General features: G+C 39.9%; 1 protein-coding gene across 1 annotated transcript in view; it reads right to left on the reverse strand.

Annotated features, from left to right (window-relative positions):
- Positions 1-7160: 7160 nt before the first annotated feature.
- Positions 7161-19093, reverse strand: part of rtn4rl1b (reticulon 4 receptor-like 1b) — a 129225-nt gene continuing 117292 nt past the window's right edge. Inside the window, exons 2-3 of the mRNA XM_033977617.2 lie at positions 10357-10808; positions 7161-9526 (exon numbers count right to left, since the gene is read on the reverse strand). Of these exons, the coding sequence (XP_033833508.1) occupies positions 8660-9526; positions 10357-10808 (1319 nt within the window). The 3' untranslated portion in view covers positions 7161-8659. The remainder of the gene's footprint in view (positions 9527-10356; positions 10809-19093) is intronic.

The following is a 19093-nucleotide window of genomic DNA, read 5'->3' on the forward strand; positions in this document are numbered from 1 at the left end:
CAATGTATCCAGTCTGGTATAAACACATTTATGAATTTTTTTTTTTTTTTTACTATTTCATTCTGGTCTGGGTGTGCAACAACCAAACATTGCACTGCATACTAGATAGGATGCATCAAAAGAATTCGTCTGTCTAATCAAACATACTTGTCCTAAACAAAGACATTCTGGCCCCTGGTCTTATCTTGGATGAGTTCCAATTGGATTGATGGATGGAAATTCATGATGAGTCTGTTTCAAAACAAACATATGAGCTTGCAAGTAAAAAAAAAAAAAAAAAAAAAAAAGACAATTAAAACAAACAGCAGAGTACTGAGAACCCATCATCTGTTGAGTTAAAGGGGGAAGCATTAAACATAGTTGATGAGAGGAAAGATAGATAAGACAGGCTTAAGAGAACCACTGATGTGGGATCAAAGTGCAGAATGTTATTTAAACCACATCAGTTCAGAAAAGCTTAATATGTTGATCCTGAGATGCTTGTGCCATGTCAAAAGCATGCTACTCTGCATCAGTACAGTTATTGTGGCTCAGTGGTTCATTATTCCATCCATTCCATTTGTCCAAACTGGTAGTTGAGTGTGTGATGAAGAATGGTACACTAGCAACTGTGTTCAGTCTTCAGGGCTTTCTACATCTCATAATGGACACGAAGGTGCACATCTGTGAGGGCCAGCTGGGCTCTGCCAATGCCAGGGGAAACTTCATGAGCAAAGGGTTCAAAATATACTCCACCATACTGGGACACTTACCTGGAGTTGTAGAAATACTCCTGTGTTTTCCTCTTCCTCTGATGTTTTCTGGAGCCAAAGATCCAGAGTTGGCCTGTTGGAACAGCCTCGCTCACTGCTAACGAGGATGTTTTTCTCACTCCACACATCCAGCTATTGACTGCGGCACCTGCCTCCCAGGACGTTATCGACGTGCCGCTGATGTCCCTCTCCTTGTGCATTAGTGACAGAACCAGCCTCTGCCTCAGACTCCGGCTGATTACTCAGACCAGGGCAGCACACTTTGGGGATTGTAAAGTGGAAATAGTGAAACACCATTCGGCTTTGGGACCAGTGGACTGTGTTAAACTGACCCGTATATAACTGTGCAAGCACAGTTCAAGACTGATTCACATTCACTTGTCATAAAATCAATACATTTGTGTTGTAAAAGGTGCAATCTGATACAACAGTCTCTCATGAAGTATAGTGTCGGCGAGCTGCAGATCTGCTCTCTTGGATCATGTTTGTTTTTGTTTTTTTCTATTCAAATTTTGAAGTTTTTGTTTTGTAATTTTGTTCTTGAAGTCTGGCACCTTTCTTCCAGTAACAACTTTGGCAGATTTCGCTACTAATGAAAGAAAGTGACAAACATTTTAAAGGGATATCACACTTTGATGTGATATGTGAAGTATTCATATGCGCCCTTTTAACTTTTGACATTAGTTGTACTTTGAGAAAAAAAAAAACTTTGAAAACTTAGATTTTTTGAAGAAACTATTCAGTTTTCAAACTTGTGTATACCAACTGCAAATCTGTTAATTTGCATTTATAAGAAATTCCTGACCATGACGAGCTCAAGATCTGGAGATGGATCCCTGGACACTACACTGTGTCACAGGTTTTCACAGCGGCACTGAAGGACAGATCATGCAGAGGACACAATTCTCTATGAGGATAATGAAGTATACTTAGAGCTTATATCATGTGACTGTTGTGTTAGACAGTGGCTTCATAAGACAGAATAAATAACTGCATAAATATTAAGATTTTGTATTATGTTATTTCACAAAAGCTTCTAAAATGGTCTCATGTCTCTATCTGAATTGTTTGTTCTGTGCACAGCTTTGTCTGTTGTTGGTATGGGCATCACAAACCTCCATTATGTACACAATAGAGGGGCATGAGTATCACATGTGCATGGGACGCTTCTTTGGCTGGATATTAGGCCTGCATTCAGCGGTGCGTGTGGGTGTGTGTTTATGTGACTGGTGCCCTGGGCCACTGGCACACAGCCCAAAGGAAGACACGCCTAAAGTGAACCTGTAACCTGTGACTCCCTCAGTGAAGCAGCAGGGTGACCAGAGAGGGGCAGTTCTGCTCGGGCACTACACCTCTATGTGACCAAAGAAGGGCACTTCTGCTGGGGCATCAGGCCTCTAAGTGACCAGAGAGGGGCAGCTCTGCTGGGGCACTTCACCTCTAAGTGACCAGAGAGGGGCACCTTTGCTTTGGCACTACAGCTCAAAGTGACCAGAGAGGGGCAGTTCTGCTGGTGCACAAACATAAAACAGCCACACTGCCCTGAAGACGCAGAGTCAGGGAGAGCTGCTGCTGGATGGCGTCATATGAAGTATTTCTGTGCAACAGCCTTTTTCAGGTTATATGAGGTAGCACTTGGACTCTCAGTCACTATATCGGTTATTACAGTTTAAAGTTGCATAATGCAATTAGTGTAATTACAATGATTTTGTTAACTTTTTACTGTCTCAATATTAAATCAGACCCAGAATGATAAGACAGCTGGTTTGATTAATTTGGTATCTATAAGAACCTTCAGTGGACAGCTCTGTCTCAGTGGGAGAGCAAACACATTTTGAGAAAACAGTCTTTGAGGTTACAGTTTCCTCATTTCAACTCTCTGATGAAAGTGTATAGTGAAAAAAATACAATATTTCAGTTTCTTTGTTTCCAGGGATGAGCTGAGAACAAACTGGTTCAAATATCCATAGTGAGTTGAGCTGTAGTCTTCCATATTTATTTGAACAGTGCTGGGGCAGAGTGACTGCTCTGTGCGAGCTGCAGTGTGGAGGAGATTAAGACTTTTTGAGGGGGATTGTCACTGGCTAGCCCCGAGATATCAGATCATCCCCACATCAGCATATTTCATTTTGTTCATGCCTAGTGGCAACAGTACCAAAAAGACATTTTGTTAGAGGATCAGAGTGTGATCAAATTAAAACAGTAGGATATCTGAATAGAAACTCACAAAATGTATGATTCAAAGCACCGCTCCAAGCTCAAACATAACATGTGTTTTACATCAGAATATTCTCAGAGCTCATTAGAACGTCAACATAGATTATTGCCAGTAGTTTGTGTTGTGAGACCATTTTATTTGGTTGCTGAAAAACTTGGTCCAACAATATATTTTTAGGTCTTGGATGTTCTTAAGAAGAAGGTCAGGGAATTTATCAAATGGGACATGAAAGAAAAACTGGCACAGCAGGTTGGCATCTTTCCTGTCTGCAGAAGTTAGCTGAAATGATTTTATCAGTATACCTTTAAATGTAGTGACACTATTCATTTGTTGACTTTGAACAATACAAATGTGAGGTGAGTTTCTTACACAAAGTATGAAAGTTCAACATTTGTGAATTTCCAGTTTGAATACTCCATATTCCTTATCCCTTGTCTTCCATTTGACATTTTGAGAAGAGACACATCTCGAAAAAACACCCAAACATCAACTCTTGCTCTATTATCTATTTGCTTATCCATTATTTTCATTACCTACTTAACTGCCCCCGCCTTTTTGTGACTCCATTCTAACGATTAATACATAATAAAACCTAGATTCTTTGTTTTGAATCCAGGGCAACTTTTTTTTGTGCATGTCTGTAGTGACTTGAGGTTGGACATGAGAGGATTAGAGGAGTATAATCCGTGCAGGTGGCAGCATTGCCCTGGGCTGCTCCTCTCCTCCCTCCTCTGTATGCATGCCAACCGCTGCCTTAGGAACTGCAGCACACCAGAGCTCGAGGGGGGATTTTCAGCTAAAGTAAATAGACAAAACAAAAGAAGTGGAATAAGAAACGATTTTGAGAGGAGAAAACAGGGATATTAGCTTCATGATTGAGCCGGGAGAGAGGGACTTGGGGAGTGACGTGGACTGCAAAAGTCACGCTAGGTATGCTAAACAGGAGTGAGCAATATGCCAAAAAATAAACACGTTTTCTTGGAGCTAGACATTTCGATTTGACCATGATTCAAACACATTTAGTATAATGTATTGCCTTAAAGAGGTGCAAAAAAGTTCATCCTTTACTCTAATTGGTTAAATCCGCCTGTCGCTCTGTCAGAACTTTACGAAAACTGACGAATAGAAAGAGTCGGTGGGGAAGAATAGAGCTGCATTAAACATAAACAGCAAATCACATCTTCATCAAAATAGCATGTCGTCACAGGTATTACCCAGCTCTACGCAGGTTCTTTAGCGCAGTGTTTCATTTTCCACCGCCTCCAACTTATTTTTCATTTTCTAATTGTGTGGTTTTAATTAAAGCCACACAGCGGTGACAGCCAGGCCAATTAAAACGGCGAGAAAGTTGCGATAGTCGAGGCTGCAGTGTCTTTTCTTTTTGCTCCTTTGTTTTTTCTTTTGATAAGGAGGGGTATTTCTGTATCGCTGCACTGTCACGCCTTAGGTTAAATCAACAAGCTGCCTCTCCACTGCATGAATAAATAAGTGATGTGAGATTTCCCATGCACAATGTTATATCGGGAGCCCTGTATCTTACAAGGCCTTGGCGGAGCATGTGTATAATGTTGTTTATATCAACATACATGATCTGTTTATATAGGGTGAGGACTCCTGCCGTGTTCAAAAGTAGCACGTACCCATTTTAATTCATTTTTTGTGTATATGCATTCCTTGTGTGCTGTGTGTGTCTTGTAATCCGCAGCCATCTCCCCTCCCTCGGTGCACAGTGGCCTCAGTTTCTTTCATTATTTTATTACAAGTCATGCAGTTTTCTCTAGTTTTAATTACACATTTTGGCTGGTTCTTCTGCTTGGCATATGTACAGCTGCCTGATTTGTTGTAATATTGATGAGGGATGATGACTTTTACAATGAGGTTGCAGTTAAAGCGGAGTCTCTGAGGTGCGGCTAAATAACTGGGTCAAATAATAAGGGAGTCATTGAGTGCTACAGATAATGAACACTCAACAGATCTGAAGAATTAATCTCTTGAAGTATCAATTATCCATGTGGTTAGTGGTTTTTACTTATTTTTTATGCATTTTGGGTCCAGTAGAAGTGACATTTCTTGTGCGTATTTACAGTTATTGGATTTACTGAGTGAAATGGGGGTGAAGAGTGAGAAGTAGCATTCCGTTGTGAATCTGAATATACATGTGTGCTGCGACCAAACCTTTTTCACTGGTTTTGGAGCAGCTCTGCCAGCAACAAGAACTCCCTTAATCAGCTGGTTAAATGGGCAAGTAAGGTAATTGGCCATGTTCAGAACAGCCTGGACTCCCCGTGTTCAAGACACTTACAGCAGATGTCCCAAAGTATCTTAAAAAAAACATGCAGCATCGTCTAAACTCAGAGTTTCGAGACGCTTCCTTCTGGTCAGCGGTTTGTAGTCCCGAAATCTAAAACAAATAATTTTAAAAGAGATTTGTCCCAGCTGCTGTTTCTTTAATGAATAAATTGTAATGAATTTCTTTATCAGTTTTATTTCCTTTTCTTGCAAAGCCTTTTTAATGGGTTTCTATATATTTAAAACTTGAATTTTACCAAGGCGGGATTCATTATTTGTGGAAGAAAAAAAACATTCTGCACTGGAGCACTGTGACACTTTATTCCAATGTTTTTATATATTTGGTTATAATGTGAATGGATGAAATATGAAATGTGAGACCAGCCTCTCAAACTGCAGAACAAATTTAACTATAAGTACAAAGAAAGCACCCAGACCTAACGTTTACTTAAGTAAGACTCTTATAAAGACTCCAGATAATACATTTATTCCCAAAAAGTACGTATACCACCAATATGTATTTATAAATGATGGCCTTGAGACCTGTTAGGACCTGATAAGACACCAGCTCAAGATCAAACCTTGTCCTTGTCATCCTATTTTCTCTCATCATGTGGAATCTGGCTGACTAATGTCCTGTTTATGTACATGAATAACCTACCTTATTACCGTATCACAGCTCATCACCTCTCACAAATAGACACAAATTGATGTGGAAAACCTCACCTTGATCACATGATGTCTTGTTCAGCTCATTCCAAACAAGTCACACATCACTGACCATATGGCTCATCATTAAAAGTTTTAAATTGGCATGGACCAAATCAGTGTGAATTTTGAAAAACTGCTCAATGTGTTTGAAGTACCACCAAAGACTACCCGGGGAGTGCAAGTGTCATACACCAGTTGGAGTTTTCAATATAATTACTGCAACCAATTCTGGCATTAACCAAGCCGTCTGCCCTCATTCATCATTTAAGAGAATCTGAAAAAATATTAAATTGAACATTTACTTGTGGATCAATTTCTATCCCAGGGAGAGGGATTTAGAGGAAGGAAATTGAATTTGTTTTCAAGGACCATTAATAATCATAATAGCCAGCAATATCTGCAGACTCTGTATGACACTTTCATTAATATCTCTGGAGTGTTATTCAAAGATTTATTGAACAACAGTATATCATTTTACCTTATACCATTGGTGGCCACAAAGGTTCATCTCAGGTGGTTAAATGAGTAATGGGTTTTATAAGAAAACAGAATATGGGCTGGGAAGAGCTATATATTGACAATACCTCATTTAAATACATTTAAATAAATATGATGGTACAGGTTTTCAAGAACAAAACAGTGATTCATTGCATAACCTTCACCCTTTATAAAGTATGGAGTTCCTTCAGGGCCATAATCTTATAGTTAAATTATACTGATGAATCAATTGGAAATTAGTACAGTTTCCATTAACATTCAGTTACAATTTGCTACAGTCGTAAAATTGCCTAAAATTTTGATTGACTGCCCTCTTCCTTTTACTGACCTCATTAAAAATATGTTTTGTTTTTTGTTTGTTTTGACAAACTGCTCTAGGACAATGGTGCGAGAGTAAGATGAAGATTCACCCTGAAAGAAAAAGGGGCATAATTAAATTATGTAAGATACAAATAGATTTTTATTGAAACAAAAACAGAATAATTCTGGCATTAGCCCCAGCGATAGTAAAATCATGCTGAGTCTATGTGCATGTTTTGGGCTGATGGGGAGTACTGGGATGTCCTGAGCAGAACCTGGCACCGAGAGAACATGCAAACTCCAGAGAGACCCCACCCAGCCCGGGGGTCGAACACAGGTCCCTCTTGTTGTGATAAAGCACTAATAAAGACTCAAACAGGAACAGTAGACATAAGAAGATATAGATTTTAATATCTTTATAAACATTTTAGTCATGTTGGTCTTCGATGATAACTACAGAAACAACTCATTGGTGACAACAAAAGAATCTGAAGGCATACAACTGAACAAACAAGGAAATTATGTGAGGTATGGGGCTTGTGCATTAACAAAGAATGGCTCTAAAAATATATTATGAAAAATATGCAAATTAACGAATCACCAGATAATCCAAAATCATAGACTCCTGGGGACAGTAGGAGCAGTTAAACCCTGTTATCATCAATATTGTTTTTCTCATAGGTATACAGTAAATGATTTATATCCACTGCACAGTCCTCTCGTCTGTAATGTCTGAAGTTCTCATTTCTTAAGTTTATGGGAGGCACAAAATCTGCAGAAGCACATCCTGTAGTGTCCCTGTCTGCATTGTACTGCGTCTCCCTCAATACATCCGACGCGATTGTCTTGGTCCTGGATGACAAATATCCATGGAAAATCGCATCATTTTTATAAAGAGGTTTATTCTCAGTAGTCCCAGCAGGAGTCCCCACGCTCCAGTCATATCTGTAATGTTTTATTGATCTCACAACTCTTTTTAACACATTGTTCTTTTGGGTTCTTCTCAGAGGAATGGATGCCCGATTTCAGTGGGGTCTGTCCAGCACAACCACACTGCGAAAAGCACCCAATTTGCACCCTCGGGACCACTAAGGCTCCAGTTGCACCCTGCAGTGGCGTTCAGCATCCACTTTTAGGTCCATTTATTGTCTTAAAAATCAAACAACATCTGACACAAGATATAGACAGATTCTTTGATGTTCACAGCTTGTATTCCCAGAGACGTTTTTGTTTTTCAGAGCAAATGAAAATGTCAGTGCTGTCATGGCGAAACAATTAGCAGCTTATTATCAAGATGCACATAATACGAAATGGAAATGAACACAATAATGCAGAAAGCTGAATTATATGGCAATTATAGTTGACGCAAACCAAAAAAAATAAACGAGAACATTATTCCTCCTTTGTACCGGACACATTCGTACGTCAGAATTCTTGCGTATGAAAATTTGTGTTGCATTGACATTGCTGCCACATTTTCCTGATATGACTTGGCTCTGAGTTGATAGTCTCAAACAAACATGGACAAACCTAGAAAAACAAACACAAAGGCAACTAGCATTTAACTTTCAATCCGTCACTGTCTGTTGTTGAACTTACTCACCCATCCTTCTCTCCAATTCACTTTAACTTATACCACTTTTTTCCCATTCTTCGGACTATGACAAAGATGGATGTTGAATCATTCTGGCTTAGTGGCAGTGCAAGCTTGTTCTTGACCTTCCCTAGTCCCTTACATTGTGCTGTGAATCTTATTTTTGTTCATTGCCCCCTACAGGACATTTACAGACATAACCACACACACACAGAAGTTACACAAGCCTGTATGCCGAAGCCGGAGCGCAGGGTCTGACTCTGTGTGTGATAGCTGAGTTCCCAAATCCTTTGAAGGTCAGCGAACAAAGTCAGTGCTTGTTGTTACCAAAGCAACTGAAAGGGCGTAGACATATAATATTGACTGGGTTAAGGTCGCCCTATTGTTGGCTTGCAGGACCCCGCTAGGAGGCCGTACAGTGGTCCGAAGGGTGCATTTTTGCTTCCTCCGTGTTACAGTTCCATCTGGAAGAGTGTGATCGTGTTTTCCTCCTTCTGTCATATCCGAAGAATCATCCTTGTCGGCCATGACCTCCTTGGAATGATGCACTTCATTATCTTCCTTCCCCTTGCTCACCCGAATCCGAGGTTTCGTGCAGTTTCGTGTACGGCCTGGTCGAGGTGAATGGCCGTTATTCCCGGGGCTGCCCACAACTCCGCGATTCATGAATGGGTTGACCGTTCCAGACATATTATTGGTCTGGGCTCTGGACTCAGATGGAGAACAGTTGGGAAAATCCTCTTTACGGAGTTCTTTTAAATCTTTCCCAATCATGTTTGATGGTGCCTGGCAACCTACAGTGGACGTGGACCCCCGAAAGCGCTTTAGCCATTCCCATAGCGACACGGCCTTGCAGTCACACGACCAGGGGTTGTCGTTGAGCCGGAGGTATTCCAGGCCAGGAAGCATGTCCAAGCATTGTCCGGACAGCTGTATCAGAGAGTTGTTGAACAGGTAGAGGGTGGTGAGGCGTTTTAAGTCGTGAAAGGCCAAGCGGTCAACCCACTCAATCTGGTTTTGGTGCAGGAGCAGACGGTCCAGAGCCCGCAGCCCCCTGAAGGTGTTCTGGTTTAGACTCCACAGATGATTCCCGTGGAGGAACAGATGGCTCAGGTTGTGGAGGTCCGAGAACATATCATCAGGGAGAAACTTTAAGTGGTTATCCTAAGGTGGGAGACAAAAGTACACAGAGCGGTAAGGTTAGAAAGCATTAAGACCTAGTATGTGCTGTGTGACTCATGAATAATGTGATCAAGGCTCGGTTGTATCTTGTTAGACTTGGGAATCAATATGGTGAGTTTTCATTTTAGAAAATTAAAGGCCCTGTACCTGACTCTTCTGTGACTCTCTTCTGTTTCTGTTGTGAAAAGTGCATATAAACTCATCACACTGAATCATTAGGATGCTCAGAATGCATAAGGTAAGTGAGGAATAAGTGAAGTTCTGTTTCTCACATTTTTCAAAACTCATGTACAGTGACTTTATGAAAATTTTATGCCATTTGAAATCCATTTGTCCCTTTTAGTGCCTTGGATTGGTATAATGAAGTAGGATTCCATGGAGGGGCCATAATTACAGTAATATGACGACCTCCTGTGCTACTAGATATATTCATACTTTAATGTGCAGCTATGGTAAAGAGACACATCCCAATTTTGAATTTGTCATCAAGTGACATAATCCAATCCGATCTAAACTTGTTTATAAAGCACATTTTAGAGACAGGAGAGTTTCTAAATTACTGCACTAAAATATAATATACCAGTAACATTTAGCTGTAAACGTCTAAAAGCTCTAAAAGTAATTAAGATTACATACATTTTTGTTCTTTTTTTCCTGGTCATGGTCATAAAGATTCTTAAATAATAGCTAGTTGCTCATCAAATCACAAGTACAGAACTAAAAAAGTCAGAGTGATGCAGTTGTGTGTTGCATCAAATCATTTTTCTAAACTGCTGCGTGTTGCATTAAAAGTAAAAAAAAAAAAAACATACCTGCAAATACAGATACTGCAGGTTTCTCAGGCCTCGGAAAATGTTACTGGGGAGAGAGCTGAGCCCACAGTGGTACAAGTGCAGCGCGTTGAGCCGAATCAGCCCGTGGAAGGTGTCCTTGTCCAGGGAGCGCAGATGTCTATTGTCCCCCAAGTCCAACTCCTCCAGCTGGGTGAAGCCGTGGAAAGTCTTCGGCTCGATACGTGTGATGTTGTTCGAGTAAATCCAAAGAGTTACTGTGTTGGGGTTGAAATCATGCGGACGTAAAAGGTGGATTTTATTGTTTTGCAGAAAGATGCGCTCACTATCCGGTGGGATGCCGTCAGGGACCGTTGAGAAATTGTGCGCCTGGCAGGAGACGGTGCTGGGGGTGGTGTAGCAGATGCAGTTTAGGGGGCAAGACCAGGAGAAGTCGAGCCCACACAAGACCAGCAGGAACTCCAACCCACAGCCTGCAAACACAAAGGACAGGTGAGTCTTACTTACACTCCACTTTTCACCCGCAGTTTGTAAAAATGTCAAACAGAGAAACAGAAAAACAGACAGCGCAGTTGGTGAGTTTTGTATACTTTTGATCTAAATGCATTTTGTTCTACCACTAGCACCTTGAACCACGCAGACTTGAATCAAAATAGGAAACGGAAAGGCTATGGATGCGTGTACACAAGGCACCGATGGAAAATAATCCTTTCTAGGTTGTTTTGTTTTTATTACAAACAACCTGCTCTGTCTCTCAGTGTAACTTTCAGTGACTTTTTTCTCTTACAAGTTTAATTTCTGCTTGCTTCATTCGGCGCATATTTCAGTGTCATTATTTGCAGTCAGAATCCACACAAAACCGTCAGCTCCACATGTTTATTGAATTGAGCAAACAATAACACCTGCTTCAAGAAGTCACAAGATGTTTCTATGAGGCTGATGAAATCCTTTGTGCAATATTTTAGTCATGCCAGGCATATGCAGCTTTTTCTACAAAATTATCATTCCCAATATTCGGGCACCTTGGGGAGATTTGCTATTAACAGTCCAATCCCTGATTCAGCTGGCACCACTTTGCAGTTGAGCAGAAGCGGCGATCGTCTTTTTGCGTGTCATTAAATGGGCCGTGGAATGTGTATTTAAACTTTGGTGAGCTGGAGATTGGCGATATGGTTCTATGCACACTAGAAATGGAAACTTATAGGGACTTATGCAAAATTCATCAGAACTATATCCATCTCAAACGCAGAACAACCTCTAGCCCGTTTCGACTCATTAAATGGATATGAATATGAGGTTTTTCATGTTTCTAAATTTGTTTGGTGGGGTAGTACCTAGAGTAAATATTTATCATAGTTCTACATCACTGAAGTGTCATTTTGGGGGGAGAAAAAGTTGATGAGAAATGTATAAAAGTGCAAGAGGTAGCGCGGAGTTTGAAATGGAATCTCTGTCATTTACATGGAAAATTTTTATCTAAAACAGTGGTGTCCAAACTTTTCTCATTTAGGGCCACATATAAAAACACAGACAAACCTGAGGGCCGATTGAGGGCAATAGACTGGTCGCCAATACAGTGAATACTTCAAACCTGCGATATTATTACAAGTTAAACTGAACCACTAGACCTTTATTCTTGCTTACATCCTCAGTGGGACATATTAAATATTTGAGATGGACTTGTTAAAATAGATTTTCAGAAATGTACAGTAAAAAGTACTGTTTAAGGTAATATGGGCCAATTCACCTGGAAGCTTGAGGGCCAAAAAAAATTGGTCTGAGGACTGCATTTGGTCCCCGGGCCACAGTTTGGGCATGCCTGATATAAAATGTATGGAAAATGTATTTAAGACAGGCATTTTTCTCAAAGTTTACAGCTTCATATAGCAAAATAAGTTATAATCCTTGTCGACATTACTGTTGCTAGGTAAAAGTTACAGAATCACCTGTACATATGTCATGTCTGCTGCCCATGTCCAAACAGGAAGTAAAATGATAAAGCTCACCCAGAATTTTCTTTTTTTTTCAGTAAAATGTTAACTCTGTTTTAGTAGAAAAATAGTCTAACCTTTTAGGCACTTAAATGTATTATTCACGACTTAATGGAGGCCTGATTCACCACCTCCAATATGCCTTTGTTGCTTTCTACACCCACTGTAATCCTGCTGCTTTTCTGCTGGAGTTTAGGGGTTACGAATTACTGACTAGCGGGCATTTTGGGGGCGAGAGGGATTTAAGCTGTGGCGTTCAGTGTCTGACTTGACTGACCTTTAGCTGTAATTCTCGGTGTCTAGGTGCAGCGTGGAGCGTGAACTGGAGAGCGCCTACCCGGGCACAAATCTAATCCTATTTGTTAAGGCTCTGACTGGGCAACAATAGAAATGCATCCTGCTGCAGAGGAATGTGTCCAGTAAATGATGTGATTGTTCACGCTTAAGCACAACCCAGAAAGACAGGAGCGGGGAAAGGTCTAACTACAAAGTGACATGAAAATACAGCAGTGCATGCTTTGAATTAGGGCTTTATTTTTAACAGCTGCGTGAGGATATGGTGTTTTTAGCGCATTACCGTCTACTTCAGGTCTGCCACACTGTAATAGCTAAAAGCGTGGAGCACAGAGCTAGGCAATTTATTTCAATCTTTATCTCGGTTGGCTTTTGTTACCTAGACATATCAGAAATGGCAACCTCCTGACTGAACAAATGGGTTCAACCATTTGCAGTGCCTCTGGGAAATAAAGATGTTTTGGAATTTATTAAACAAAAATCACAAGACCTGACAAAATACATTTTCGAGTTTCTATTTAAAATCATTTGCATTTACGCAGTGCCCACAGCCAAGGCCAGTGTCACGGCTGTTTCATTTGGTGTCACTTCACATCGAGTGACCTCCAAGACAGGGACCAAATTGAATATTTTGCTTTTATGTTTTATCTGATTTTAATCCAATACTGCCTTCTAATGCCTTACCACCAGGATATTTTATTATTCATGGATTGTATCTTGCGCCAGCTCTGAAATAATTACACTTTTTAAAGTCTTAAAGTATTTTCATTACCACCTTTACTCAGGCATGTCTTTAGTAGAACATAAGCCTGTAGCAAAGACAATCATAAAAATGAATACAAGGCTACAAAGGAAAAGTGGAGAATGGGAACGTTGAGAATAGAGAGACTGGCTAATGATGTTGGACACATACGGATGCTCCTCCTTGCAGATGAGTAATACAAAGCAATAGATTTTTTTTCAAGAATTTCAATTTTTATGTGAAAAAGGCTTAGAGTACAAAACAGTCAAAACAAATGATTACAAGCTAGCTTTTTGAAGTATTTGCATTTTCAACTACCTCTACCATTTATTTCGTTAGCAAAGATGATTTAGGGCAATCACTTTATTTGAGTTGAACGAAATTGTGTTTGACTGTGTTGCAAAGAAACAATGCCTGCTTAGATAAATATTTTAGCTACGGGAGCAGAGGATGCTGAGGCGCATGCTGAGATGACTCATATATTTCCATATGCATGCCAACAATGTGTCAGGGGAGACACAGCCCCGCCTACTTCTTATCTGTGCAAGGGGCATGTGTGCTCTGTCAAACAACTGTGAAATTGGACCTCTGTGCTGATTCCATCTCCACTGCTGTCAGTTGTAATCAGTAGAATGTGCATGTATTCACAACACATGTAAGGCATACTTATGGAGTCTGAGGCAAGCACAAGATGCCAGTCAGACAAGCATTAAGAGCTGAATCACTTTTGTTTGCATTGTTTTGAATAGAGCCACAGTACAGCCACCAGCGACACAACGCAAGGGAAAGTGAAATGAAAACATAAGAAATGAATGTGTCATACATTCATTGTACGCTCGCACAAAAAGGCCATTCAGCTCAAATTGTATCTTACAAAAAGCTGCGGACTTGAGCAGAGCCATATATGCCAGTCTGGCTCTAAAATAGATAATATGTTATTTCAGCTGATTCAGGGCTGGGCTGTGAATTAACTCTCTCATCAAGGTTTTCACCCCAACACTTCCCTCGCTGCTTACTGATTAAAATTACCATTGTAGCTTAAGAAAATACCACGTTTTACTTGTAAGTCATTCACTGAGTTCTCCTTTCTGGGGGATTTTAAAAAGATAATAGATAAATAACTGAATAAAAAGAATGACTTAGGGTCCCCAGACAATGAGAAAAGTCTGTACAGAATATGAATGAAACAAAGTTCACCCTGGATTTGCCCTCATGAATAACACATGTGTGCTAATGGGAGTTCATCTATGCTGCTGCCTGACTGTCCAATGTTACACACTCCCTGCTTCTCAGTGTCTCAGTGAGTACAGTTATGTTGGTGTTTTTGCATAAACATGACATTAAACACTCCAAATGTGTTTGCATATGACATGTCTGCAGCCTTAATAGCCTTTTAACTGTTTATGTACAGTAAAGCTTTTCATAGTAATGCCGCAAGTCCAGCTTCAACATCCAAATCTTATTAAGTACTGCTATGCAACCTGACTCTAATCTACACATGTGTGGTGGGGGGCACTGTGTACTATATTTACAGAGAAGATAAAAGCAGCATCTCAGTCACTCCAAAAAGTCTGGCTAACTCCTTTGTTTTTTCCTTTCTGCTGTTGTGCATATAAATTAATTGGTCAACTACTAAAAAAATGTGGTTGACTAGACACTATGAACCAATCTATGGTCTAGGATAATTTTTATATTGCAGTGAATCCTTGTCAATTATCAAATCCACAATATATTTTCTCCTGTTTAATTGGTTGATTTTGCATATTTTCAGGCTCTTCTTGTCTTTTCATTGAACACAAAAGTCATAGTTCAGGCAAGGTAGCCGTCATGAATAAAAAGTGCACTTATTTGCAGTTTTAAAAAGAGGAAATACATGTTTGAAATCACCAATGCATTTATCCTTTTTATTGTATTGATCTCTGACTCTCCCTAACAATACACAGTGATTCAACTCTCCCTCTTACTGTCAACTCACTCACAAATACTCAAATCAATATCATATGGTTCAGCTTCTGTGGATTACTTTTCTCACTGCTGCAAAAATGTTCCATCTCTTTTTTAACATTTTGCCCAAACTGCAAAGTCACCAGTAGTTGCTGGTGTCTCAGCCCATCCAGCCCTGATTCTGCTGATACACTCTTTTCTAACAACTTGGTGCAGGATATTATGGATTTTGTCTCATTTTCTGGCGTTGCCACGGAGATATTACCACATAAGGGCTGTGGAATAGTAGCAAGCGATGCTGAGATCCCAGAGGCTATAGCTCCAATTTCTGAATACATTATTAGATCTATGAGATAGGAACTTTAAAAAAAGAAAAAAATCTTAATTTAGATGGTATTTGGTTATTTTCTCCACTTTTTAAATAATACTATGTAGATTTCTGAACTTTTTTGTAAACTTTTCATAGAATTACACAGTTTTTCTTGTTTTCATTTCTTTGTGTGGGCTATGGAGCTGCACAGTATTCTATTTATATTTATATTTGTGGCTTTGAGGTGGAAAGAATCCATAAATAAACTTGAGGAAGATCCAGCAACCAGAGCCATCTGATGTAACCTGTACAGTTTGACTAAAAGCTCAAAAAGAACCAGGCGAGAGGGAAGTTGAGAAAAGCTGTGAGTAGCAGCAGTGTTTCTTTCTCGAGATCTAAAAATACCTTCACCGCACTGTTCCATATGGAGGCCTGAGAATAAACTGTGAGGAGCGTGTGCATGAACAACACTTCTGACAGATCACGTCAAAATACATAACATACAACTACTGTGTGATGAGCAAGTACAATGATTATATACAATGAGTATTAAACTTGGCTTAAAAGTACACTGTGTAACGTTTCTTGCGGAGTATTTACCACCTGCTATGACAATAACTCTATGACTCCATGACAGTGTTGCGTTGCTTAGAATATTGCAAAGTATGGCATTAAACAAAAACAACTCTACAGAGACAAGATGATGCCACAAGGTTCATATTATTAATCATATGAAAAAAGTGCAAAATAAATAACATTTTAATGCAATAACATCTTCATGAATACAAGCCCCTCCACAAAAACAACTCACAGCATTCACCTTTACTGATGATTCACTATTATTCATTATTCATTAATTCAACATTATTACCTCTTTGAAATCTATAAGCCTCTATAGTTTCAACTTTATACTTCCACCCACTCCTTTTCAAACATGTATGAATTAATCTATAACTAAGGCATCACTATTGGTTGGTTTTCTTTACGCCACCTGTGAAAGGATCAGCTGTATCCCATTTTGTTATTATCTTCACTGTTGGGTTTTGTAATAGCTTTCTGTGCATGTTCGAAACAAACAAACAATAGGAACTGTGCCAATAGAATGAAATGTATATAAATGTTCATTACACACAGCTTGAGGTGCAAATTTCGTCTGTTCATAACCATGTACATAATGAATGACCAAAACACCTCGGTTTCATGTTACAAATGTCTGCGTTCTAAACCCATTGCTGTATTGTTGATGGGATAAGTACCAGGGTTGACAGAGGGGTAGTTCGGGTATTGCAGCTTTCATTAGCTGCCGTGAAAGCCTAGTTATTACACTTGATTCACTCTCATCTGCTTGTTCACAGGCCATTCGTAGTGTTCTGCGGCCATATGGCTCCTACGCGCAAATACAACTAATGTTCCAAGACGCAATGGCAAAATCACTGTGGGGAGCAACACTACCAGGCCCCAGCCACCACTGCACCATCCATCACCACTGCACAAAGCCAGATGATTCAAATATATTACGCTCCCTATGGCGACATCGCTCTATACTGAGTTAACCAAACTAATGCTTCTGCCAAACTCTTATGAATCATTCTGTGCGAGGCCTCATAGTTCACACCATAGCCCCATTAAAGAGATAGAGAGCAGTCATTATATCCTTGACGTTTCCATAGGTAAAGCATGCGGCTAATGATGATCTTGTTTTACAGCCCGTGCCAGTTTCTCAATACAAATAAAGCAGCCACAAAGGAGCCTGTACAAGCTCTGCGCTAGACTCAAGCTTGGAAAGATGGAGACGGACATCTAAAGATTAAAAGAGCAGATCAGTCAGTGGACTCTGTATGGGAAAAGTCAAATAGTGAAATCACCATTTGGGTAAAGCTTCAACATTCAACAAGAGTACAGATTGCAAATAGTTGGAAAGTAGGGTTCTGTTCAGAGTGCACATTGTAAACAACTCGAGAAGCAATAACGTTTGAGAGAAGGCTGCAATAGGAACCGATAAACTAATGCAAGAATCTCATGAATTTCAGAATATGTTTGTGAAGGTCTAAACAGATACAGATACAGATTTTGTATTAAAACACATCATTCTAAACATTTACAGCATTTGTGATTTGATAATTTTGCCAAGTCTAATTGCAATTTCGATCAAATTATGATATTTTGTGCAGCGCTAGTTTGCATCATATGAAAAACTTGACGTCTTTTCACAAAAACTCTTCTCTGGTTCATTTTTATTGATGCATTTGCCAGAAATTTGTGTTCAAATACTCAAAATACATTTCAGATTGCTATCCAACGCCTTTTTGATTTGAAAAAAAATTGATGAAAGTAAAAATCCTTCAAAACATTTTCTCCCTCGCTTTGATATTGAGTTTGAGAACCTCTTTGGTCGTGCTATACTCCCGAATAACTGAATAAACAACTACGCCAAAACAAAAGCTGCCTATGCCCCCGCTCTCCTGACACCTCAGTCCAGAGCAGGTGGGGTGAGCGGGGGTAAGGTCCATTGGTCTGGGCAGTGGACCGGCCGCCTGTCAGTCTGTCTGGCCTGTCCAGTTGCAGCCTCTTGTTAAGTCATATACATGTATTTCAATGACAGAGAGCAACCCTGCCTGTCATTATGTGTCTGTGCGGAGTGACAGTGAGCGGGGCTGGCGCGGTGACAGAATGCAGACACGGAGAAAGAAAAGTCGGCGTTCAATCCGTTCAAACCAGAGAGGGACAAAAAGATTCAATCAAGAGAAATTGTCAAAACATGTCTAATAGTTTCTCCACACGCTGCTGTTAGGCTGGGTCGGTTTTACGGGACTTGCATCAGTGTGAGGCAGCCGCATGAACAATCTGACTGAGGGGTTGAATCAGTGCAGCTCCGGGCCTATTCAATATCCTTCTCTGAAACGAGCCAAACAAACAGCATTTTTATATTGAGTTAAAAAATCAACACACGCGCTCAAAGCTGTCATAGATGAGGTAAGCCTGGTATTTCAGAGCAATTATGTGTCATGCCTTTTCTGATCAGTGTAATAATGTGTTCAGGTAACCTACAATTTATGTCAATCTGCATCTTATTTCAACTCTTGTGGTACAAACACCTGCCAGCTCTAACTCTTATCTTTTTTTAGGCCGCCATTTGTCATGATTCATCCATTCCAAGTGTGCTTTATTAAGGAGTTATTATTTTCAAGTGATTGTTAAAATATTAATTAAATCTCAAGTGTACTAACTCGAGTGTCCCGAAATTTCAAATACTGTTGCAGCCGATAGCAAAGAACGATAACAACTTACAATTGGATCAGATCACATAGAGCAGGGGTGTTCAACACATTTTCACTGCTCTCAAAGGACCAGATTTTTACCTTGTTACTTAACTGTTTCTGTATTTTTTACTTATTCAAGTTACAAATATTGCATATGAATTTCCCTAGATGTAAAAATATGGCTCTGTGACATTTTAAGGCCACCATACCTTTTAAT

The sequence above is a fragment of the Periophthalmus magnuspinnatus genome, chromosome 13, assembly GCF_009829125.3.
Source record: "Periophthalmus magnuspinnatus isolate fPerMag1 chromosome 13, fPerMag1.2.pri, whole genome shotgun sequence".
NCBI classification, from domain to species: Eukaryota; Metazoa; Chordata; class Actinopteri; order Gobiiformes; family Gobiidae; genus Periophthalmus; species Periophthalmus magnuspinnatus.